General features: G+C 39.8%; 1 protein-coding gene across 1 annotated transcript; it reads right to left on the reverse strand.

Annotated features, from left to right (window-relative positions):
- Positions 1 to 5,737: 5,737 nt before the first annotated feature.
- CNIH1 (cornichon family AMPA receptor auxiliary protein 1) lies at positions 5,738 to 19,339 on the reverse strand. Its single transcript, XM_042989724.1, has 5 exons — positions 19,139 to 19,339; positions 14,321 to 14,389; positions 10,286 to 10,398; positions 8,732 to 8,875; positions 5,738 to 6,654 (listed from the first exon to the last, which is right to left on the reverse strand). The coding sequence occupies exons 1-5, from the start codon at positions 19,217 to 19,219 to the stop codon at positions 6,627 to 6,629; spliced, it is 435 nt and encodes a 144-aa protein (XP_042845658.1). The 5' UTR covers positions 19,220 to 19,339; the 3' UTR covers positions 5,738 to 6,626.
- Positions 19,340 to 26,178: the final 6,839 nt, after the last annotated feature.

Raw genomic sequence — 26,178 nt, forward strand, 5'->3', positions numbered from 1 at the left:
CAGTTGTATCTCTTATCTCTTATAGAAGATCGAAAAACTGCTATATAATTTTTGAAATGTACTGTCTCCTCTGGTATGTTTTACTTAGAAATAATGCTGAAGTGAGCATATGGAAAAATGTTTCACTGCCTATTTTTATTATTTACCACACTTTTACCTCATTTTATGATTTATAACTACCAGGTGGAATGCGACATAGTAATAAATGTAAAAATGGGTATGAGTACAAACTAAAATCAAGTACCTTTCACCCTCTGTTCCTCCCACTTTTCCTCCCATGGCTTTTCCTCCTTCATAGACATACACGAGTGAGAAGGATCCTATGAATCTTCTGGACACCTCCCTCCCAATGCTGGATCATCCCCAATAGGTGTTTATCCAGCATTTGCTGGAACATTTTCAGATATGAGGAATTCCTTGGTTCAGACAGGTGCTCTCTTTTTAGACCACTCATTTTTTACCCTAGGGACTACACAGAATGAATTAAATCCCTCTTTCACATTTCTGTTAGAAAGCACTTATCTACAGATTAACAGTCTCCAATTCCCTCCCTCACCTCACCCTATGCTACTGAATATGTCTTTTTGTCTTTAAATGTAATGTTGAACAGTTGTTTGCACTGTAGACAAGGACATTTTCACAGATAGTGGTGGCTTTGGTATCACCTGCAATAGTCCCTTGGCTGTGACTGGCACCTCCCCACGAGACAAAGTAAATTTCACATCAAAACTTTTGGAATAATCATCTAATTGCCAAAAGTTTTCTTCTGTTTCAAACTTCTCTTGCTTTAATTTCATTGGGGAATACTTCAGAACAATTACTAGTGCTGTTTGGGAACTTCAGACCAGACAGCCAGTATGTTCTAGAATATAAAATCAGTATTCTAATATTTTTATGTCTACACTGATTTCAGAACTTAAGATTTTATAAGTATACTAAGGAAGATGGGAGAACCACACATATCCTACCAGTATGTGAATGTTTAAACTGTGGGGGTTTCTAATCTAAGATAATAATGCCAAAAGTTATAGGTGGAAAAAAATTTTTTTCAAGTAAGTACAGGCTGCAATAATAGGTTGACCTTCCTCATGATTTCAGTATTACAACCAAAAACAATTTAAAAATCACAATACTTATTAAACTTTAGGAAATCACTGAAATTGATACTAGCAAATCTTGTATGTTGCTTCTCCTCAATAGGAATATAAAGCTTATTCATGAACACTTAAGAAAGTAGAAAAAGGTTGGCATGGATTAATCAAATCCTTTAATAATCAAATGAATTTCCCAAGTGCATGCTTCTCTCATTTTTACTGCAAATGCCAGTTAAGCCTTCCATGTTTAAAATGCTTGACTACTTTAATACTAAGTATTAAGGGAAAACATCAGTTATTCCATAACAGAATCATGGAATGGGGCACTACTCAAAAGAATATAATTTCACATAGTTGGAAAAGTATTTTCTCTACCTAACCTGTGGAACAGCCCTCAAACCAATGGGGCAGAGAGACAAGGTAGAGTCCTGGTCACACACAAGCCAGAGTTAGCTGCTGAAATTGAATTAACACAGAGACTCAGCCATTAACCATAAACTACGCAAGGCCACATTTGAGATGGTTTTTATTTAATATACAAAAGCAAAATAAATTAAGCTCTAAGGTAGGGCTACTTAAGGGCATTTTCTTTGGACAGCGGTACAGCACCGATCAGGCTAGCTTAGATTTTAAACCGTGAGCACAGATGGATAACTACATTCTATGTTTCTCTCAGTAGTTTTAGGGTCTACCTAGTCATCGACCTATTATTTAAGAAATTTTTCTTCTCCAGAATATATGAACATGGTAAGCAAAGAGATTTCAATGTTTAGAAAAAGCACTGTACAATAAAATTAACTTCTTATCCATGTGACCACGTTCTCTACATCTCCACGTCCACTATGCGCGTTACTAAAATTAACGTAGGATAAAAAAACCTTCAGTCCCACAGAGCAGTCACTTTATATGGCTGACACTATTTCCCAAAAGCAGTACAGGCAGCAGAGCTGTTTACTCCTTTTAGATATTTAGCTTTAGGACTCTTAATTAATCAAAGTGAAATTGTTCTAAGAAAGCCATTCAACAGATCCAGGAATAGAGCCACATTTTTTTTTTCTGTTGGCATCACTCTGAAGTATCAGTTCAGAGTCATCTTCCGAGCTATACTGCTGGTACCAAAGACTCGCTGGCTGCTGCTCTGACCACAGATCAGTGGTTGGTTTGAGCAAGAGTTTAAATAATTTGAGACTAACATTAGTAGCTTCCCCAAAGGATGAATATGCATACTTTGCATACTTTTAGGAACAATGCTAGACAGGTATCAGTATTTTTATCTTTCCTCTTTGAATAGAGCTGTTTTAAAATATTTTTGATGTCAAAATTTGACTTACAATTATACTGTACAACTGATTATTGAGGGATGCACATTTGTGAGTGTTGAATGATATATAAATAAGTAAACTACATGAATACTTTTAAATACATATTATTTAACCGGGGGGGGGGGGGGGGAGGGGTGTGGATACGTCACACTGCTGTGACGTAGCCACACCTAAAATGAAAGCTCACACTCCTGCAGGGTGTAAGAGATGCAAAGAAATCATTATTTGTACCATGGCAAGAATATTCCATGAGCACTGTTCATAAATACATAATTGGAAGAAAAGAGAAATGTAGCAAGGAAAGTTTTTTCATACTTTTAGAGTGTTTCTACATTTCTATTTCCTTTCTATGCATACACTGGACATATTTTCAAAATATGTTGATTTGGAGAGTAGAGAAGAGCTCTATGAGGGCTATTAGCAAGAGTGGTCCTCAGGCTTAAATATATTGAACAGGCTTAAAACGACACACATACTGCAAGCCTCCATGTACTTTGTTGCTTTGTGAAAGACCATTATCTGGGTATCTGAACTTGACTACTAGGTCAGGGAGTTAATGATGTAATCCAAGAGGCTTCTCAAATTCTTTCGTAATACCCGACACATGTCAAAAGTCTGGTCATTTCCTATCACTTCCCCTTCCCATGAAAAACAACCCTCAAACTTCAAACAAATTAGCAATTTGTCCAAAGCCTGGGACCCAACTCTCCTCAACCATGGGACAAAAAGTGGGAAATGCCAGTTACAATTGTGAAAATCATCAAACGTCATTACTAAGTTTCTACACCTATACTTCCTTAGTACTAAAGGGACATACTCCATGGTATAATATTATTACTCTAAAGAAGAACTGCTAAATAGACTACATTTATTACATAAGATTTTTAATTCAGGAGAATCTATAGTACCCACAGCAACAAAGAGTTGTCAGTATAGATATAAACCACAGCACAGTGGTATTCAACAATGGTTTCTGAAAGGTGGAAAACCCTTTAAAGATAAATCAAACCACATAATAGCAAAAGTAACTGTAACAAAGCAAAAAAAAAATTACCTAAGTAAACAGCGGTCACTGCACAGGGAGCAGTTTGGTAAAAGCTGGAAGGGTTATGCCGCCAGGCTAACTAGGCCGCAGCTGGACCTGCAGGAATAACAGAAGGCTAGGACTGCTGAAACAGATAAAACAGGGGGAACACACTGGAGTCTGAGCAAGGACAAGAGCCAGCAGGAGACTGCCTTGTGCAGGGATCTTGTTTCTGCTTTCTCTTCATAAGTAATTTACTTTCCTAAAACACTGGAAAAGGTAAAGACGGGTAGATATCACAAGAGCTTCCAGGCACTCAATCTTTGCACAGTCTCCATGCCTAGGAACCAACAGCCTATTCCTGAGAAGGGTAAACCTTACTGGCAGTCACGTCACCTTTGAGGAATCAGCTAAGGACTACAAATCTAATTTTTGAAGCATGAGAAGGTGGCTTCCACAAACTGCAGCCTTAATTAAACCTTGCAGAATTGTGGAGAATAATCAGGAAAACATGATTAAAAGGTTTCTTAATACTTGAAAGTAGCACTTGCTAGGAGACAGCAAGGGCTTGTGAAAAGACTTTGACAGGAATGCCAAAGTAACAGCTCCAGGAAACCTATCTGGACTCGGCAAGGTCCCTCATGATCAAAAGTACTTGTGAACCAGAAAGAAAAATGAGGAGTGGGTGCTGACATCATTAGTTGGATTAGAAACTGCTCAAACTCAGAGCATGAATCTTTAGTACCTAGCAACAGGTCAATAAATAATTTTCTGCATGAGCTGACCAACAGTTCACCTCCCTTGAGGTGTCCTTCAGACCATAAAACACAGGCCTTTAAATTTTTTTTTTAATGTTTTTATTTATTTTTGAGAGAGAACAAGCAAGCAAGCAGGGGAGGGGCAGAGAGAGAGAGAGAGAGAGAGAGAGAGAGAGAGAGAGACAGAATCTGAAGCAGGCTCCAGGGTCTGAGCTGTCAGCACAGAGCCTGATGCCGGGCTTGAACCCACGAATCGTGAGATCATGACCTGAGCCGAAGTCAGACGCTTAACCGCCTGAGCCACCCAGGCGCCCCAAAACACAGGTCTTTAAAGCTTGTCTCGTTATGAAATGGTTTGGTTCTCACTCTTCTGGCTCTACATTCTCTTCTTCCACATACTCACCCTGCTACGCAATCCCAAAATGTTAACGGCTACTCTCAAAGGTGGAGAAGCATTTTTTCGCTAGCAGAGGATTAACCAACCAGCATCTAATTCAAGGCACTCTTAGAGTACGAATTCCACAAACTCATCCATAAACTCCCTTGATTATTAAGTGGAATTTCTAGATACTGGTTTTCTTTCTTTGATCTTTTAAGAAACTTCTGAAAAAAAAAAAAAAATGGGGCACCTGGGTGGCTCAGTTGGTTAGGCATCTGACTTCGGCCCAGGTCATGATCTCACAGTTTGTGGGTTTGAGCCCCACATCGGGCACTGTGCTGACAGCTCGGAGCCTGGAGCCTGCTTCAGATTCTGTGTCTCCCTCTCTCTCTGCCCCTCCCCTGCTTACATTCTGTCTCTCTGTCTCCCAAAAATAAGTATTAAAAAAAAAAAAAAGAAAAGAAACTTCTGAATCACTTACACTATCTTCAATTGCCTTAACTACCTCATTCCAAATAAAGCACAAGAATTCTTACAAAAACATGCCATAGTTTACCTGCCTTACAAGCAGCAGCAAAAATGAATTTAACGAGTCATTTTTCCTTAAAACCTGCTGTGTCAAAAAGGAAAAACAAAGTTAACACTTCAAATGCCACAATTTTTTAAACTGGTTACAAAAAATGATGATGCTGTGGCATCAATGTTTATGAATCTTGTCAAGTGACAACACAGAGTAATGTGTTTAGCCATTTAAAAACATTCCTTTCTAGGGGCACCTGGGTGGCTCAGTCAGTTGAGCATCCAACTTTCGCTCAGGTCACGATCTCTGTGGTTCTCGAGTTTGAGCCCCAGCATCAGGGTCTGTGCTGACAGCTCGGAGCCTGGAGCCTGCTTCAGATTCTGTGTCTCCCTCTCTCTCTGTCCCCTCCCCCACTCATGCTATGTCTCTGTGTCTCAAAAAATAAATAAATGTTAAAAAAAAAATTTTAAACATTCTTTTTAGATCTGGGCACAGTATTAAAAAAAATAAAACACGCGCACACACACACAATGTAATACTCTACTAGTTTTTTTAAAAACTGACAGTAATATGTCTTTATTATGGATTAAGCAAGTGTAAGAAATAGCTATTTGTAATCTTTAAAACAATGCACTGAAAATAAGTTAATTTCAGAGTTTTATTGTATTGCACTAAAGGAACAGCAGGACGGTTATACAATGTTCTCTCTCATTCAGTTTTGAAAATCTAAAGTACTTGCAAATTCTTAAGAATACCTTTACCACCAGATTAGAACATTAAGTATAATAACCAATTTCTTAATAAGTAATGTCTTACAAATTAAAACACATTTAAAATAGCTTTAAATGCATTCTTCACAAGTAATTCAGCATATATTTTTATATCATGTTCACTTATGCTTAAGAATTAAAGCAAGTATATTACTCTGATGGAAATAATGGGAAATCTCTCACTCATGCAATATACAGGGATAATATTCAAGTTGAAGGGGAGAAAATCCCACTCTTCTTATTTTGTCAATGTGTCCATATATAATCACATACATGATAAATGAGGAAACCCATGAAGTTTCCCACAAGTCAGATATATATTTTCAGTTCATCAGAAGCACCTGATATCTACAGCTAATTTATAATTAGATGGCACTTCAACAAACCAAAATGAGCCCTACAAGTTCCTATAAACAAAAGCTTCCAATGGACTAAGGAGAGTCAATAATTAATGCAATCATTCAAGGGATTATGGCTGTTCCTTAAGGAGTGCAAGTTCAAACCTGTCAACACCAGAGGTATCATTTTATATTAATTTATACGTAATTCCATTTAAATTCTTTATCCAAGTATAACATATGAAAACAGTCTTTCCACAAGCAAAAAATGTGGAAACATTTAAAAAATAAGGAGTCATTTTTTAAAGTAACTGATCAGATTCCATAGGCTACTCTTGGAAACAGGATCTTGCTGGATAGAATCCCTTCATTTGGTGGCTTTTTGCATGCACTTACTGGACCAGTTCTTCTGGGTGTTGTTCTAAGAGCTCACCAAAACATAGATCATGCTGAAAAGAAGAAAAAGCCTATTAATTCAAACGTTCCTAATTATAAAAACAAAAAGCACCAAAAAGTTGAGTCTGCTTTACACAGCCAACTAGTTTATGGTATCACACCACCACAGAAAATGAAAAGACCAATGACCAGTTCACGAGACAATCTTAATTTGCATTTATGGACTTTTGCCTAAGGTAGGACTTGGCTCAGTGCTTGTGCTGTGGTTGTCTCCTATTTTCTTTCCAATTTTAGCAAACAGAACAGCACAGCTGAAAGCTTAATAGGGGATCAGAGCTTAGAGAAGCCATCCAAACAGTGCACTGCTCTGGAGTCGTCTAATAATAGCAGTGAGCATCTCGCAAGGGCTCACTTCATGCCAGGCCCTCCACTAGGTCTTTTATGTACATGACCTCGCTGAATCCTCCAAGCAGTCCTAGGAGTTGGGTACCATTATCATCCCCATTTTACAGATGGGAATGGTGACTTAAGGAACTTTCCCATCAGAGAAAGGCTCTAGGCAACAGCAAGAGGGTTAAAAAAGAAAAGGGCTCAAGTGAGCAAAATAAAAAATAACCATTTGATTCAGACCAACTCTACCAGAGTAAGGTGGGAAAGGCATGGTTCCAAAGCATGGGTCTCTAACTGGATATACAAAGCAAAGAGTTGAGCAAACTTGACAAACAACTTAAAGCAGAAATGAAACGACATAGAGCCACCACATGCCCACAAGTGCACATCTCTGATTTTCTCATTTATTCAATCATTCATTTCTTTTCTTTCTTTCAACAAATATGTCTCAAGTACCACTATATGCCAGCACTGTTCCAGTTATTTGTTAAAGAAACTGAAAAAATGAAAACTAACAGGAAATGAAAATGACACATGGCATTTTGCTGTTTAGAACTTATTCACTATCTCTGTTTCATAAATGAACGTCTGTAGATGCACTAATGGATACTCATGTTCACAGGTATAACCTCTAAAAGCATAAACATATCTTTTCCATGAATTTCAGCCTAGCACTTCATTCATCATTTTCCGTAATGGAAACATAAAACGTAAAGAGAAACATGAATATAAACCTACCATCTAATACTCAGCAAGTTCTCCAGTAACAAAAAGAAAAGGGAATAAGAAAGCAGCTTAATGAATACAATTCCATCTTACATGGCCAACTTTCTTCCTATTTTGGAAATCAGTTGGAACTGTTCTCTCTGGCTGAATATCAATAAAAGATGAGAAAAGTATACTGGTGCAGTTTAAAGAAATACAATCCCACATGTGAGAGTGCCCCTTCCCTCATTTTAATAAGCAGCCATTTTATTCCATCTCCAGTACACCTAGGGCGGTGGTGCTCACCCAGGTCTGACTGCGCCCCGCAGAGGGCATCTGGCACTGTCTGGAGGCATTCTTGGTTTTGGTGACTGCAGAAGAGCAGGCGTTACTGGCATCTACTGGGTAGAGGCCAGGGATGTTGCTACACATCCCACAATGCACGGACAGCCCCCACAACAAAGATTTATCCAGTCCAAAATGTCAACAGTGCCAAGGTCAAGGACTGCTGGCCTAGAGGAATGATGCAGTCCATCATGGCTATAAAGGGAGAGGAGTCGATCGCTGCACCATCACATAGGAAAGACCTATTTCTTTCATGCTCCCATTCAGATGAAGCAAGCCATAAAATAAAGGGCAGAGCATACAGTTTGTAAAGAATGATACAAAGTAAAACACCATGGCAAGAGACATGGTGAAGCCAAGCACAAACATTTTGGCAAACTCACACTTTTTTTTTGCAATCTTCTCAATGCCATCACTTTGCACAGACAATGAGGATTACCGTGTCTGAAAACTTAGGAAGCAGCACCCCTGACCAAACTTTCTGACTCTGACCGCACACCCGACAAGTACCAGTTTATTCATATTCAACGTGTGTGCATTTGCTGGTGTGCACTGTGCCATTAGCAGTTACCACCATTCAAGACGCTGAGTTATTCTTCAGGTGGATTTTAAGGTGTTAAGACCGTAATGCCTACAAACTTTTTAGGCAGCAAAGTGAAATCATATATTCATTTTCTTTTTTAAACTCACCCGTATAGGTAGTAAAAAAATGCTAGAAGATAAAAAGCCAATTTGCACCAGCCTTCTTTCTGACAATACGCTAAAATGTCTGCATTCATGATGGTTGTAGGGTCATAGAGTCCTGGTCCACTCATCACTGGCCTACTCATATACCTGCAATAAACACAGTCCATTAGCCACTCCAAAAAGGACGGGAAGGAGGGTTTTTCTCCTCAAATAACATTTGTTACAATGAGAGGCAGTCCACACAGGGAAGAGTGCTTTTAGTTCCAGGGTGGAGTTCTTTCCTCTTATCATCTTAATTTTAAAACAAGAGCCCCTAGGGGCGCCTGGGTGGCTCAGTCAATTAAGTATCTGACTCTCGATTTTGGCAGAGGTAATAATCTCATGGCTCATGGGATCGAGCCCTGTGTTGGGCTCTGCACTGGAACCTGCTTGGGATTCTCTCTCTCCCTCTCTCTCTGCCCCTTTACTGCTCGTGTGCGCGCACATGTGCACACTCTCTCTCTCCCCAAATAAATAAACTTTAAAATAAATAAATAAGCCCCTAAATGAGAACAGGACAGTTATTTAGGCCACATCTGGTCTGCCCTATACTTTCATAAATACAAGAAAAAGAACAATAACTATAAAAAATTAAGGGTTTTTTTTCTCTTAACTTTTTCTTTTAACGTAATTTTAGACTTACAGAAAAGAACACTTCACCAAGATATTCACATTAACCACACAGCTCTACCCTTCTCTTTTTTGTTCTAGCTCCAAATATGCATGTTTTTCTCAAAAAAAAAACTATTTCAAACTCAGTCACAGATGTGGTATCACTTTACTCCTAAACACTTTTTCAGCCTATTTCCTAAAATGAAGAGCAATGAGATTTTAACGTGCCTATTAAAGAAAAAACAAAAAACCTCTAACTCTATTATGTAGCTCTGACATACCTTAAAAGTTATAAAATATGAACATATTTTATAAACAACCAAATTTAAAATCATAAAGTAAAAATGGAGAAAGAAGTTAAACACACTGTACATTTTGATTTATATGAAATTCAAAGATGGGCAAAATTAATTCAAGTTCACAGAGATCACTGCTCTCCTTGGGAGGTGCAGGGGTAACAGGCAGGGATAGGGCTTCAGAGTTGCACACATAACTGTATCCAAATTAAACCTCACTTTTTGAAAAACACTTCTAAAGATTAACAAAGTAAGTGCCATAAAAGGTATTTAAACAGCTATTTGTTCATCTACTTGATTTTTAAAATAAATGCTAACTGGGGCACCTGGGTGGCTCAGTCAGTTGAGCACCTGACTTCAGTTCAGGTCATGATCTCGCAGTCAGTGAGGTAGAGCCCCACGTTGGGCTCTATGCTGACAGCTCAGAGCCTGGAGCCTGCTTCTCTCTCTGCCCCTCCCCCACTCACACTCTGTCTCTTTCTCTATCCGAAATAAACTTAAAATAAATGCCAACTAATTTTCAGTTTTCATTTAGGTGACTAGCATGTAAGATAACCATAGTATAAGTAAGATATAATTAGGAAAAGTATTAGAAATATATCTGTATTACCTCCAAATATGGTATGCCAAGAGGGGCATATTGAGACCCAGCGTAAGCCATTCTGCTGCACAAAGAAACATGACACAGAAGAAAGCATGGATGAGGTACTCTGGAAGTACGAGCTGGAAGAAAAATACAAGGCAGTTATCAAAATGCCTTGGCATTAAGTCAAATGCTGTTGGAAAGCAGGTGGCAACCAAGTTCCCATAATGCAAAATCACTGTTTTCTTAGAATCAGGGATGAAAGATGCTAAGTGTTGTTTCCATATTTAAATTTTTACCAAAAGCAGAATTAGAAGCAAACTGACCAGATGATATAGCTTGCGCTAGGAAAATAAATAGAACTTAAAATTTAAAATTCAAATTCTTACAGTAACAGGTTAAATTATACAAAGTTACCACCCAGACTATTCAGTTATTTGCTAATCACTTGGAATACTTCCCACCATTCAACAATGATAAAAATATAAAAATGAGGTATCTGATCTCATGCAACATGATACAAAAAAAAAAAAAAATCCACAAAAACAAAAGTTCCCTTTAGAATATTTTACACACTAATGTTTTAAAGCTTTTAACAGAAACCAGGAATGCTACATATACAATATTTAGCAAACCACATCACATTACCACAAAAGTCATTTTTCAACGGAAAGCCAAAAGCCAATAATCTCAGCACAGTCATAGGGGGAAGAACACTAATATACACAGATGCAAACAATGTGCATTCTGCAATGTAGGAGGGAAAAGACAGAGTTCTGAACCATAAAATTGGAAATTTCCCTAGTTCCTGAGCTCTGATTTTACATGGCCTTCCCGTTTCTTTTAAGCCTGTTTTCCAATGAACTACTACAGGCACAGCAGACCAGTAGAAGCTCAGAACTCAAAAACAAAATAATTTGTTTGATTGTAGAGAAAAATTAATTGAAGAGAAATACTTTTTATAAAATAACCAAGAATTCATGCTTTAGTTTTAATTGCCTTTCTCATCCTAAAGATTTCAGCCTAATGACTCTTATTTAAAGTCCCAAACATTTCATTTCAAGTTTCGGCCAAGGACTCCTATGAGTCACAAATGCAAAGCCAGTTTCTCAGATGTTCACATCGTATCAAGGTAAAATTATATGAATCCTCAACATCAGCAGATCTTTACTGAAAGGAAACCATTGCTGTAGAAACAATGCAATTGTACTACATATTCAAGCCTGCTTTCTACTACTCCCAAATCACTTTCTTCATTTCAAAACTGTAAAACAAAGTTTTTTCATGAATATTTTAAATGAAATCTCAGTAAAACCAACTAATCTATACCACTAACCAGATATTTTCTACAAACTTAATATAATAAACTCTGTGTATGTATATAAACTTGTAAATAACACGAACCAGTAAGCCACCATTTAATTAAGATCAAAATTAAACATCTGCAAGAAAACAAGAAAAGATCCACAGGAAATCTTTGAAACACAAAGACTACAACCAGGACAGACCAAGAAAAAGATACACTATATTAGGAGTTCCACTAGAGCTGTTTATAATACTCGTGTAAATTACAGGATTTTTCTTTTCCTTATAATAAGTACTTCAGCTCTTTAAAGCCAAGTGATAGGTAACAATACAAATCATCCAAGTTTTCATCCTACAATTCCAAACTGAGATATGGGGAGAAAATGATTTAGAAAGCTTGATCTCTACTGCTCTTAACAATAGACTTTAGTAAGAGGGATAATAAAGATAATCTGCAACTCTTCCAGTTCTAATATGAAACAATGCCACACTCCCTTCATCTCAAAAAAATCCAGACACTTTTATTACACATCTCTTACAAAAACCAGCCCACTCCAATCATTCTTTAATGGTGAAATTTCCTGGTAAGTGGCACAAAAATTATTCCATTTAGGAACCAATGTTTACACAAAAACTAGTATCCAGAAAAAAATTCCTCACACAAATACGGCTGAAATGATAATACTTAACATGCAAATCGTAACATTCTCTAGTTAAGGTTCACATTTTAACATAGAATATTTGTCTTCCCCCATACTTTGGCAGAATTGTCAAAACAAACTTTAAATAGGGAAAACTGTCAGATGCACTGCTAGCAAGCCAATTATCGGCACCCTACCCAGAATGCAACTTGTGCTGGTATAAAAACTCCCAATCTATGCCGCATCGGGGTGTCCCAAGCAAGTTATCTTTTTAAGGTGAGAATTTCCTTCCATGAAGAAGAGTCAGAAATCACACGTTATATGTAAAAATGAAATTAGTCCCTCTTAAATTTACAATAAATTAGGGAAACACCGAAGCTTGAACTTAAAAATGTGGAGGTCTGGGTTCAAATTCTGGTTCTACCTTAGCTGTTTGATCTTGTTAGTAAAGTGCTTCAACCTGGCTAAGCCTCAGCCTATCCTCCTATTCATGAGAATAACAATACACCTACCCTTTAGGACTGTCACAAGCACTGAAAGAAAAATCCCAAGTAGAGATGCTTAGCACAGAGCCTGGTGCCCAGGAAAGCCCTCATCTGATTTCAGCTATTCTCATCCTCATCATTTTTTGGTTATTTGAAGTAATGAGAAGCCAAAGAAGATAGAATATTATTAATAAACTGTCATTAATACACAAATTTTGGTTTCTTAATTTCTTGGTAACAATTAGTTTCAACAGTGGGTTAAAATATTTTACAATGATCATTGTTACTTTCCAATGAGAAAGCAGACTCATCTCCTCTTTTGTTTCCTGACAGCAGAGAAAGAGCCAGTAAGTTAACACTGTTAATTGTCCCTAAATAGTCTTACTGTAGCAGTTCTTTAAAGACAAGCTAGAAATCTATTCCATCACTCATATTTATCTAGGAAACAATGATAAAGTAGCAAACTAACTTTATAGATCTTTCCCCCAAAAAATCCTTCTAGCATGCTAGTGCCTTACAGTTTTATACAACTCAAGTCTACACAAGTTTTCATCTTCATTAAGTAACTTTTAAAGATGAATTATTGTATTATTGTATTCTTGAAGACGTACCCACTGCTTTCAAACAACCTTTCAGTTTCTGACCAGTTAGGCAAAATCACACCTACAGGCTAAAGGTGAAATCTTCCTAAATGAGGAAACTAAATGAAGTCAAAAAATATGTATAAAAACCCCTAAGCACAATGGAGCCAATCCGCATTATAACTAAATCCATCAGAGCTCAGAACTTAGTCTAAGACGAGGCTGTTTTAGAAATTGAGAGTGGATATATACCAGAAATAACTATGTAGACATTTGTACATAAATTATTATCCATAAAATTCTGGCAGCATGAGTCCAGAGCCTAAGGACAGAGCTATCCACCTAAAAAGAGTGAAAAATTAATTCCAGAATAGACATAACCAAAAAAAAAAAAAGTAGACATGCTCCTGAAGACTCCACTTCCGGGCTACCTCACAGTAAGTCACAACATAAGAATAACCTTACCATCTATTAAAGTCATTGTATGTTAACCAACTTTCAAACACTGAACCAAATAATGTAATATAGAAGTGCCTATGGCTATAACATTTCAGAAATGCATAAGCATTTAACAGCTTTCCCTACTTGACTGGGCCAGCAAGCAAACATTTGCATAAAGTAAGAAACTTCATGAAATCATAAACCTCAACAGGCATATAAATGAGCACACCGAACAGAACACTTTACAGATACAAATGCCCTAACCCTCCCCATGAAATGAATGTAGCATTAAAACATTAAACTAAAAAGCAGTACACACCTTTAATGCAATTTTGACTCTTTTAATCTTTTTGACCTTTTCAATTGTCTTTGGCCGACAATGTAAAAAGCAGATTGGAAGAATGTTAGTATGACAGCTGACAAGATCACCAGCAGATTAATAATAGTCAGAATAGTCAAGCAGGAAAAAGAAATTTTTGTAAATTCTGCCTACTCAAAAAAAGTACAACTATATCATGCTACTGAGAATATTGGCCATTTTTAAATTATATCAAGTTAAAAGCAAAAACAGGTTAAAAATCTAAAGAAAAATCCTTTATTGTAACTTACAGGATTCAGGGTATTACACTGGTCTATGGGATTCTTGTAATCAGTCTTCAGTTCATCAAATGCTATAATCTAAAATAAAATTAAAATAGTTAGGACCTCTCACTTTATTACAATACAGCCACAAACCTGCCCCATCATCAAATGATAATTAAATTCAGTTAATAAAACAAAAGCAAAAGTAGGGTATACTACATGTACCAATTTACAGTAAATTCACTATGTGCTAATAACCAGAATCAGATTTAAATAACTGAAAACATGTTCATATTAGTATCATTTAAATGATCTTATACTATAATAAATATCTTCAATTTTCAATTTTTCAGTGCCTCTGTTCAACTTATTCTTTCTTCTTGAGATTATTTTTTCCTTCACCCACAACTATTTACAAAAACTCTTCATTATAAAAACCCTCTTCCTATGTTGGCTCCTCTCTGTAGGTTACCCTGACTCCCTTGGGCCAAAATAACTGCATGCCACTCTAATATCCACATAGCACAGGACTTTATAATGCCACCAATATGGCATTTCTCACACTGAAGTATTTATGTACAGGTCTGTGTGCCCCTCAGGGTGAAGTATTTTTCATCATTTGTGTATGCCCTGCTCTGGTCACAGAATTCAGTGGGACACCAGAGATGGGCTCACATGCTTCAGTCTGTTCCCCCATTTGTGCCCACATTTCAAAGTCCTACTTCAATTTGGAAATACAAGAAACAGCCTCAGAATAGAGGAACACCAAATGATTTTCAAACTTCGTGGCCAAAATCGCCACATACTGTCATGCAATTTCTGCAAGAGACAAAAGGCCAGGGCCAGGTGGAAGCTCAAAGCCAGCCCGTGCTCCTGTGGTCATGGGCTCTACACCAGGCTCTGCACTGAGAGCCTGTGTCCAATCAGGAGGGAGGATTCTTCTCATTATTCTGCCCCAACAGGGAGCAGAACTTTGTTCTATTGTACCTAAAGGCATCATATAAGCAAAAGCAGCCAAGTTCAAGGCCACGATAAAAGTGATCAGTCTGACCTCCTTCTGTGTCATATGCATATTCCTACCACTTGCGGGTGGTTTCATTAGGGTCACCAAACTAAAAACTGAAGGGTAACCCAGGTAAGACCAGCTTCTCATGGTGTGATGAGCCAAACAGGTATAAATGCAATAGGGGAGAAAGATCTCATCCACTTATAAAATATATGGCAAGAATGTTTCTGTCTACATCTGGAGAAATGTGGCTATAACATTTAGGGTCACTTAACACATAACTTCAAAGTCAAAATGTACTGAAAAATCAAAATAAGGGCAACATACCACTCAAAATAAGAAGCCAAAAGCACCAAGTTTATGGGGGAGCTGCTTTAGCTGCTGTCACTGGTCATCTAGGGGACAGAGAACCTTTCCTTTGGTGCCCTTCCTCTGGTAGGTTAGGAATAGTATCCTCGTATGTGAGACAGTGTTAACTCAATATTACCAGTGATCAATGGAGTTCTGTATTTCTAGCTTTCACTATGCTAGTTTATTTCCCTGTTAAAGTTCTTCACTTCATAAAAAGATCTTTTTTTTTAAATGTTCTAAAATTTTATAAAACTCAACAACCTGATCAAATAAAAAATTATAAGTAAAATACGAATAGAAGAAAAATAATTAAAATGTAAACTCCATGACAGCAAAAATTTTTTGCTGTATTCACTGCTATGTCCCTGGTACTAGCACATACTTAAGTGTTCAGTCAATATTTATTGAATGAAAGGCGGGGGGGGGGGGGGGGGGGGAAGGGGTGGAGAGCCCTAGCTTAAAAAAATACAGAACTCACCAAAAGGCATTTGCCTTTGCTAATAAACCCTAACACATATAAATGCTAAAAATATAAATGTACAATTAGAAGATACTAATTTCTGATTACTTATGGATATTAGTCAAATACCTGACATTTGTTGTGATACATCCCCAGTGCATCTTAATAATAAAGATCAAGATAAGGACTGTCATTGCAAATAAAATTACTTGCCTATAACAAAGATCCAATTTAACAGCAGAGTATAAAACTTATGTTTTAAAACTAACTCCTTTGGACATTTTGTTCAGGTGATTTCAAGGGATCTTTTAACGAGTACGTTACTGCAATGAGTGCTACAAGCTGGAGTTTTCAAAACTCTTCTGAAAAGATTCTTTTTTTTTTTTTTTTTTTTTTTTTTTTTTACGTTTATTTATTTCTGAGACAGAGAGAGACAGAGCATGAGCAGGGGGAGGGGCAGAGAGAGAGGGAGACACAGAATCTGAAACAGGCTCCAGGCTCTGAGCTGTCAGCATAGAGTCCGATGTGGGGCTCGAACTCACGGACCATGAGATCATGACCTGAGCCGAAGTCGGACGCTTAACCGACCAAGCCACCCAGGCGCCCCTGAAAAGATTCTTAACCTAGTGGTTTTCATATCTTTTGTTACTGTGTGCCTGGACAAACACGTTCACAAAATCTCCCCCCAAGAGCAAAAACAAAACAGATATATTCCTAAAGATACCAAACTATGCAATTCAGGATACCTTCAAATTTGATGCCTGTCTTTGGAATGATTTTTGTTCAAACAAATCTATGCTCCCAACTCTACTCCCTACAGAGCATCAATCACATGAATTAGGACCAAACAGAGAGATGTAACCATCAACTCAAAAAATAACCTCCATACAACAGTTAATGTAAACAGGATTCTTTGAATTTCTAACTGAAATTTCCAAATGAGTCTTCTGATACTTAAAACTACCTAAGAAGATAAACTGAAGGTTATGTAGTTAACCTTATGTAGTTAACAGAAAAAATTAAACTATATATTTTGGAATTTTCAATTTGTTCCCAAAGGATGTATAATACTCTGGACTAAGAAATCCTTAAGGAAAGGCTCTCTGTACACTGCGGAGTACAAATGAAGTCTTAAAAATTTTTTTAAATTCTGTAACAGGACTTAAAATTATCTAGCACACCCGGACATATATTCACTTCAAAGCTGAAACTAAATTACCCATTTTTTTAAAAATTCAGTTCAGGTATTCCTTAAGCTAAACACAACCTGGTTCAAAATGTAAACGTGGCCATCCACAGTTCTCTTCTCAGAATCCTTACCATCTCAAAAAACAAAGTATCCATCAAGCAGGAAGTGACTTAAATCCACATATACAAATGAAAGGGAATCACACATTTCACGTCCACCAAAGGCTTACTAAAGTGGAGCTAGTTTGCATCCGAAATTATCTTTATTTATTGTTCTTCCATCAAAGAGACTAAAACGCTCTTAATTTATCGGTTCCTACCCACAAGCATTTTGAGGGAGGAATTACTTAACAGCCTACCTAAGTAAGCATTCCCCACTATACAAGCAGTTGGGTTCTAACATAATTATTAACAGGGGCTCCTGGGTAGCTCAGTCAGTAGGCTCAGGACATGATCTTGAGGTTGGTGAGTTTGAGCCCCGCATCAGGCTCTGTGCTGACAGCCCAGGGCCTGGAGGCTGCTTCGGATTCTGTGTCTCCCTCTCTCTCTGCCCCTGGCCTGTTTGCTTGCTCGCCCTCTCTCTCTAAAATAAACAAACATTAAAAATTTTTTAATAAAAAAAATAATTATAAACAATCACACTCTTTAGCAAAAGAGAGTAATTTGTGATATCATTCTACTTTTGAGATTTTTTTTTACAAGACACCGCTATTTAAATCACGCTTCCCCTGTATGTTCCATAAGAAATCCTTGTTATAGGGCTGATGACACAGGACTTAAAAGTTACATGAGACTGAACGTGTCCAATCATTCAAATGAAGACTAATATCCTAAAAGGTACTAAAAGGATATGACGGCAGAAGCAAATATAAGATAAATGTTTTAATGAATGCTGATTTCCAGAAGGCTGCTTCTCATTTTGTGCTAGAGAAACAAGAATCCTTCGAAATCTGTTATAGAACTGTCAGGGAAAATTCCTTGTTCCTTACAGGAAGCAGTAAAGATGTGCTTCAATCCTGCGGCATGATGTGAGTAAAAAGAAAAAAAAAAAAAATGCCCTAGGAAAATTTAAGATTTCTGAGCATTTTCAAAATCAAATTAAAACTATCTCTACTAAATCCAGCTACCCTGAAAAGAAGGCTGTCTCTTGAGAAACTCTGGCGGTCAAAGTATCATTTAGGGGAAAAGTTCGGAGATGCAGTCAACAAAGTAATCAATCCAATCTGCATCAAAGTTCACAAGGAAACAGAATCTGAAAAAAAAGAAAGTCATTCTACTCGAAAAGTACCCAACAAGTGCTGAAACCAGCAATGGAAATTCATCTAAAGTAGGCTATACTATCTCATTTGGGCCACACTCCTGCGGAAACCCGAAAAGACAGACAATGTGACTAAATAATAGTAATTTGGCAAACTTCATTCCCGCTAAGCACGCAGCATGCCTCCGTGCGCCCTTCACATCTCCCCGGGATGCGGAGACGCGGAGCCCCGGGCCCGCGGAGGGTCCGCGCCAGCGAAGCGCTGTCCCGCAGGGCCCGGCGGGACCACGGCCGCCCCACCCATCCAGGGAGGAGTAGCTGCGCGCGCGCGGCCTGTTCGGGGACACAGCGGATGCATCCACGGGGCCACCACACGCCTCGGCTCCTCCCCGACCTGCAGCCCCCGGCCTGCAGACAAGGGGCGCACGGAGCCCTGGCCGCGCCGCCTGCCCCGCCTTGGCCCCAGCCCCTGGCGTGCGGACGGACCAACGGGGGCCGTCGCCGCCCGGACAGCCGCCGACCCCGGGCGTGAAGAAGCTGCGCCGCCTCTTCGCCCTCCTTCCCCCGGACCCCGCTACTCACGTGCCAGATGGCGAAGAAGATAAGCGCGGCGGTGAGCAGCAGCGCCAGCATGTAGCAGAAGGCCGCGAACGTGAACGCCATGGCCGGGAAGGAGGAGCAGGGAGCGGCGCCGGTGCCAGCGGAGAAAGGCGGCGCAGGGCCCTCTGGGTAAAACCATTCACTTCCCCCGGCCGCAGCCACGACCGCCGCCGCCACCGCCTCTGCCGCTGCCGCCGTGCCCGCCCTCCCTGCGCGCCTGCGCACCAGCCGAGGTGCGCTGGCGCCCTCTGATGGCCGAAGTCTACGATGCACTTACATTGTCCGCGCAACTGATTGATTTATTTTTTTTTCCCTCGTTTATTCTTTGAACAAATATTTATTGAATGAGTGTCTGCTATGTTCCAGGCACTGTGTTTCCCCTTTGAGATGCAAAGGGGGGAAACATATTTGCACCGAAAGAACTTAGTATAGTGCCGGAAAGGAACACTTAAATCATTACAGTGTTATGACCCTGTTAAGGTAAGTCTGCGCTTGTGATGAAAGGTCAGAGAAGGGCATCCATCCCGCTCTGCAGCGTTTAGGGCAGGATTCCTGGAGTAGCTGTTTCTTAAGCTGAGGCTTATGTGATGAGTAGAAGTTGTCCAGGCAAAGAGAAGATAGACCAGTACTCCAAAAAGAGGATTCAGCATGAGCAAAGGTACAGAGATGAAAGAAAAAAAGCTCAGTGTCTTAGGTGAAACCACCAGCAGTTCTTAAATTAGTCGAACCTGGCACAAAACAGTGTTAGAAAGTTAGAAAGGGGGTCCGGGAGGGTTCAGATCATAGAAGGACTTCCTTATAAGCTTGGTTTTGTTCTTAGGCTGGTTGTGACCCACAAAATTGATTCACCACCTGCTACCTGATCGGTGCTGATTGAAGTGGAAATCATCGAAGGCTTTTTAGCAGAGAAGGACATATTTAGATTAGCATTAAAGATCATTCACACTAGCAAATTGTATAGACTGGTTTAGAAGCAGAGTTATCCAGTGCTGTCCAACAAAACTTACTGCAACAGTGGAAATGTTCTTTTTCTGTGCTGTTTGACACAGTAGCCACTAGCCACATGTGGCTATTAGGCATTTGCAATGTGCCAGTATGATTATGGGATTAAACTTTAAATTTTACTTATTTTAATTAATTAAAATGTAAATAGCCACATGTAGCTAGCAGCTACTGTTTTAGAGCAGGTCTATACCACCAAGATTATGTGGCACCTTTGTGCAAATCACAAGGTCCACCCTAGGGCACAGGAATGCAAGCAGATTTTGTGGTATACAAACTGCCCAACTATGTACCATGATCCCGATTGGAGGAGTGTGAGACAGCAAAGGTCCAGGAAGAAGCTACAAGGCACTGACTAAAGCAGTGAAGGGGGGGAGAGAAAGGAAAGAACAGATTTGATTGTATGGAGAGATAAGCTCAGCAGGACTTGATTGACTGGAAGCAGTGGTGAGGGAAAGGAAGGCCCCAGTGAAGATGTTCAGTACTACAAGCCACAGAAACTTAGCAAAAAAATAAGCACTGGACAATGTTTGTCCAAGAGAATTCACAATCTAATGAGAGGCAGATGCAGTTTCCTGGTGTCAAGGAAAAGTTTTCGGGGAATTATTGAAGCCAGACCATGAGATCCAACCTGGTTTGTATAAATGAATCCCATCTACACTTTGGGAAGTGATGTTTCATCACAATACACCTCCAAGTCCTCCTACCTTTCGGCAACAAGTTATTCTCCAGTTTCACTTGAAATGTATCTTTCCCTTGCCTGGCAACTATGTCTGGCACCTTACTACACAAAATGGACCTGCTCTTCAAGAACCCATCCCTGGTTCTAGAAGGGGCGTCCCACATTTCACCTGAGGAGGTGGAGAGAATTGGCAAGAGAAATCTTGTCTGCCCCTACCCCTATAACTGCTGTTACGGAAACCCCAAATCCCTCCACTTCATCCAAGGGTAGCATTTTGGCTATTTCAATGAAAGTTTATTGAGCACCCATTCTATGTCATACCAATTTGCTCAGGAGCTGGGGCAGTATGAAGCCCTTTCACATTTTGCCGGAGCACACAGGTCAGCTGTAGACCTGCATTGTCTAGTACAGGAGCCATTTAGTCGTGTGTGGCTATTGAAATTTAAATTGGATAAAATTAAATAAACTAAAATTCAGTTCATCAGCTATATTAGCCATTTTCAAGTGCTCACTAGCCTCATGTGGTTGTTGGCTACTGTACTGGACAATGTAGATATGGAATATTTCCATCACTGCAGAAAGTTCCGTTAGCAATGCTTTAGACATTATTACACAGCTGTAATCAGTTAGAGAATGCATCCATTTTAATGAGGGCAAAGAGCTAATTAGATCAACCAACCATAGACAAGGCAGTTGGTGAGGAAAATAATGGGTTTACTTGACGTTTTGGAGAACCATTACAGGCAGTGAGTAATCTATACCATCCTCATTCAATCAATTCTCAGTATTCTTTGGAAGCTGCATTAACCCTTTTACCTCAAGGGAGTAATATTGCAGTACACACTGAATTAAGTTCCTGTGTCTACTTGTATACATGGATGGAGCTGGATGCTACTGAAAAGAAATATCAATCGTATGTGCCCCCACCTCTCTCCTGCACCCCGCTTTCTCCCACTCAAACTTCCTTTGTTCAACTTGGCTTTCCATCAGTTTACTCCCACTCCCACTGCCCATGTCCCCAACCGAAACAGCTAAGCACAGGTCAGCCACCAGAGAACTAGAAAACAAAACCCAGAAATACAAAGCATGCAGTCTAAGAATGGGACCAAAACAGTTCAGATACACACCTGAAAGAACTTTCTAGCCACCTAGACTAAAGAAAGCCGGTAGTGGGAAGGAGGAAGGGGAGGTGCTGAGCAGTTAGGAGAATGTGAGCTCAAGATATCCGCAAGCATTCACAGGAAGAGGCTCAGCCTTACCATTCTCTGGGGAGCACCTCAGACCCTGAGCTCAGCTTTCTTCTTCACTGATGTCTGTTGAAAACTGCCAAGTGGCAGCAAGTCATATTCATACCATCCATCATCCAAGTGGTAGTAACGTTTGCCACTCTGCTCAGCACCCCATCCAGCCCATGCCAGGGAGACGGTCCTCTTTCTCTGGACAAGGAGGCTCATAAACCACACACCCCCTCTCTGGGGAGCAGTAAGTAGGATACTTAAAGACATGGCGGTTTCGTAAAAGGGAAAGCTCCTGGACTATCATGAATTTGCACTCAACCAAAGTGAGCTCTCCCATGCATGTGGAATAACAGGTGAACATGCCATCCTAGTTACATTTATCACATGGTACCCATGATGCTTTGGGAGGACCTGGGTCCTTGACTTGATTAACGAGGAAAGGATCCTGAGCACAGAAAATTATAGGCCAGCAGTTCCCAATCTGTCAGAAGAGGTTTGCATACTTGAAGGAAAAGCAATTCAACCTGATGGCTGTGGATAGCACGTGGATCTGGACATCGACATGGAACTTGGAAAGAATAGCTATGGTGCTGGGAAGAATGGGAGGTGTAGCAGGAAGTATTGGTGCTCAAAGGCCATGTTCACTTCTTTCCTGATGACAGAGCTCAGGGTTTGTCAGGGGCTCATAGCCTCCATGCCATGTGCTCAGAGGAGGAGCCCTCCCCAGTCCAAGGTTTTGGGGAAAGACAGCTCCTGTCCCTCCAGAGTGATGTCTGACTCCCAGTTGCCCTCCATATGGAGCAGAGCTGATAACTCTTGGTGTTATTTTCTGTTCATTATACACATTTCTAAAACTGAGTTGCAGCTGTATGCAAATAGAGAGCATGGGCTCCAGCAGGATGTGGCTTCTCAGTATCAGGTGGCTGTGTCATCCACCTTACCCTTTGCTCTATTACACAACCATTATGAGAAAAATCAGTGTACAGAAGTGACTCACTCAGCAATTTCATGTGTGCAAAATATGTTCTTTATTGTTATTGTTCTGTTCTTATGTGTCTTTTTTTTCCCACAAAATCACACAAAGGTACAATCTAAAGATGGTGAAAAACAAAGATTTTAGGTGTATAAGGACTTTCAATACATGCATACATCCATGTAATAACCACCCCCAAACATGATACAGAACCTTGCCACCACCCCACATAATTCCCTCATGACCTGCCGCCAGGCAACACTGTTCTGCTTTCCAGTACCATGGATTCGTTTTATCTGTTCTTGAATTTTATTAAATGGAATCCTATGCATTTTTTGTGTCTGCTTTTTTTGGCTCAGGATAATGTTTTGGGGCTTTTCTCTTTGAGATTCTTCCACATTGCTGCATGCATTAGTAACTCATTCATTTTTTAAAACTTTATTAAAGTATGATTTACAAAAAATAAAATGTACCCATTTTAAGTACACAATGAACTTAGACAAAATGATACACTCAGGTAACCACCTACAATCAGTATGTTCAACATTTACAGCACCCCCCCAAAAGATCCACTGTACCCCTTCCCGACCCCCAGCCCAAGGCCATCACCGAACCAGCTGTCATTACAGAGTAGATTTATCTTTTCCATGGGATCATTGGAGTTATACAGTATGTATTCTTATGTCTGGATTTTTTCAGCATGTCTCAGAGATTCACCCATGTTGTTGCTGTTGTTGTGGTATTAGTTCATTCCTTTTTATTGCTCTGTAATATTCCATCACATGAATGCATCATAATCTGTTTCCCATTCTCCTATTGATGGATGTCTGGGTTATTTCCAGTCTGGGGCTATTATGGATAAATCTGCCATATATATATTCTTATCCAAGTCTTTTTTTGTGAATATATATTTTCATTTCTTTTAGGTAATTATTTATGAGTGAAGTTTCTGGGTCATAGAGAGGGTACCATGTTCTTTTGTCGTTGTTGTTGTTCTTTATTGTTTTTAAATCATTTTACTCCGACTCCATTTCCCCTTCCTTTTAGAATCTGACTCTTGATTTCCGCTCAGGTCATGATCCCAAAGTCGTGGGATAGAGCCCCATGTCAGGCTCCGTGCTGAGCGTGGAGCCTGCTTGGGATTCTCTCTCCCTCTCCCTCTGCCCCACTCTCTAAAATGAAGAAGAAGATGAAGAAGACAAAGAAGAAGATGAAGAAGAGGAAGGGAAAGGGGAAAGGGAAGGAGGAGGAGGAGGAGGAGGAAGAGGAGGAGGGGAAGGAGAAGAAGAACGGTTGTCAAGGTTGGAAACTCTGGTCACTCCAGGCACCCTAGGATCACCCTCTTTACTATGTCACCACCTCCCCAGAGCCCACAGAGCAGGGCACAGGGGTCCATTGCCTGCAAGACCCATAGACCTCTGATCCCTTTCCAATTTAGGAGCCTAACCACTATCTCTTCATTTCCTCCCAGACCCCACAAGCCTTCATTCATCACCCTACCCCTCTGGGACACCCAGCTGAGTCTCCTCAATGCAGTTAGAACTTTCACAAAAGGCAAGGAGAACTGTTGACTTTGAATGATTTCTTCTTTCTGTCCTGCCTGCAAAAATCCTCAAGCAAGGAAGCCTAAAAGGCCTAGCCACCTTCACAGTGTGGGGGAAAAAGGGAATACAAAAGAAAAACACCAACAATTATTTCAAGAAATTATTGAGCCACCTTTTGAGCACCAGGGGGTGCCTTACATTCTCTATGATAGCTTTGCATGTTTGATTACCTGAGACTATAATCTGAACGTCCTCTGTACTTCATCCTCCCCCTTATTGGAGATTCTGCCAATTTGATCTGTGAGTTATTCAGGCTCACTGGGGTTACAAGGAACAGAGTCGTGCTTGCTCAAGTTGCATGGGTTTATGGAAGTTTATTCTAAGAATGGACCGTGAAGTAGAGGAGCTAGGTACTGAGGAGGCAGCCTCCTGGGCAATGCTGTGTCTCACCAGGACAATATCCCCAAGCAGACCACACAGATTCTTTGTCTTGCTGGGAGTTCAAACGTGACACTCAGCCACAGAGGGCAAGGCCACTTTCCCACTAAAGGGAAAGCAGTAAACAGAACCCAGGAGTACGTGGGATCTCAAAGTAAGGCAAAACCATAAATAACACAAGTTATGAGTAGACCAAAACCATGTCTAAGCAGAAGTAAAGTAACCTCTCCCTCCCACAGGCACTGCTTCTTTTCCTAAACAAGAATGGGGAAAGTATTCAAACTCTGTAATAGTCAACAGTCCAAATGTTCACTGCTTGGTTGGTACTTGTTTCTACTGTTATTGATACTACCTCCTAGGCTAACCTCATTCGTCGTGAAACATCACAGAACCTGACACTGGGAGTCTAGGAATGCCACTGGCTTGGAAAACATGGGGGAGGGGGGAAGCCACCCTTTGCAGATATGACATAGTAAACCTTGGTGCCTGGAGGTGCTATTCAGCTAGCACTGAGCGCCAGTCCCAAAGGCTTCTTCTACATGTGGTAACTGAGCCAGATAATGAGGGCCGGGGTATGTTTTTTTCATTTGTTAATCTTTGAATTTTATACTCTTTCGTGGTTAATCTTTAAATTGTACACTTTAAAAATCTTTATGCATTTTTGCATTTTATAATTTTTTTAAGTAAAAAGTCCATAATTATTTTAATGTTTATTTTTGAGAGAGCAAGTGGGGGAGGGGCAAAGAGAGAAAAGGAAAGAGGATCTGATGTGGGGCTCAAACTCACAAACTGTGAAATCATGACCTGAGCTGAAGTCTGACACTCAACTGACTGAACCACCCAGGGGCCCCAAAAGTTCAAATTTTTTAATTTTTTAATGTTTTATTCATATCTGAGAAAGAGAGAGAGAGAGAGAAAGCACAAGTGGCAGAGAGGCAGAGAGAGAGAGGGAAACAATATGAAGCAGGCTCCAGGCTCTGAGCTGTCAACACAGAACCCAATGCCAGGCTCAAACTCACGAGTAGTGAGATCATGACCTGAGCTGAAGTCGGTTGCTTAACCGACTGAGCCACCCAAGCGCTCCAAAATTTCATAATTTTTAAAAAACCTATTTCCCGCCAGTTCTATTGGAGTAGCTCCATTCT

Source organism: Panthera tigris, chromosome B3 (assembly GCF_018350195.1).
Source record: "Panthera tigris isolate Pti1 chromosome B3, P.tigris_Pti1_mat1.1, whole genome shotgun sequence".
Taxonomy (NCBI): domain Eukaryota; kingdom Metazoa; phylum Chordata; class Mammalia; order Carnivora; family Felidae; genus Panthera; species Panthera tigris.

Coding starts and splice junctions, on each gene's coding strand:
- CNIH1 (XM_042989724.1), bottom strand. CDS start 19,219: ATGGCGTTCACGTTCGCGGCCTTCTGCTACATGCTGGCGCTGCTGCTC. Junction 14,390..19,138: donor TCTTCTTCGCCATCTGGCAC/GTGAGTAGCGGG, acceptor ATTTTATTTTAG/ATTATAGCATTTGATGAACT. Junction 8,876..10,285: donor TTGGCATACCATATTTGGAG/GTAATACAGATA, acceptor TGTTTATTGCAG/GTATATGAGTAGGCCAGTGA.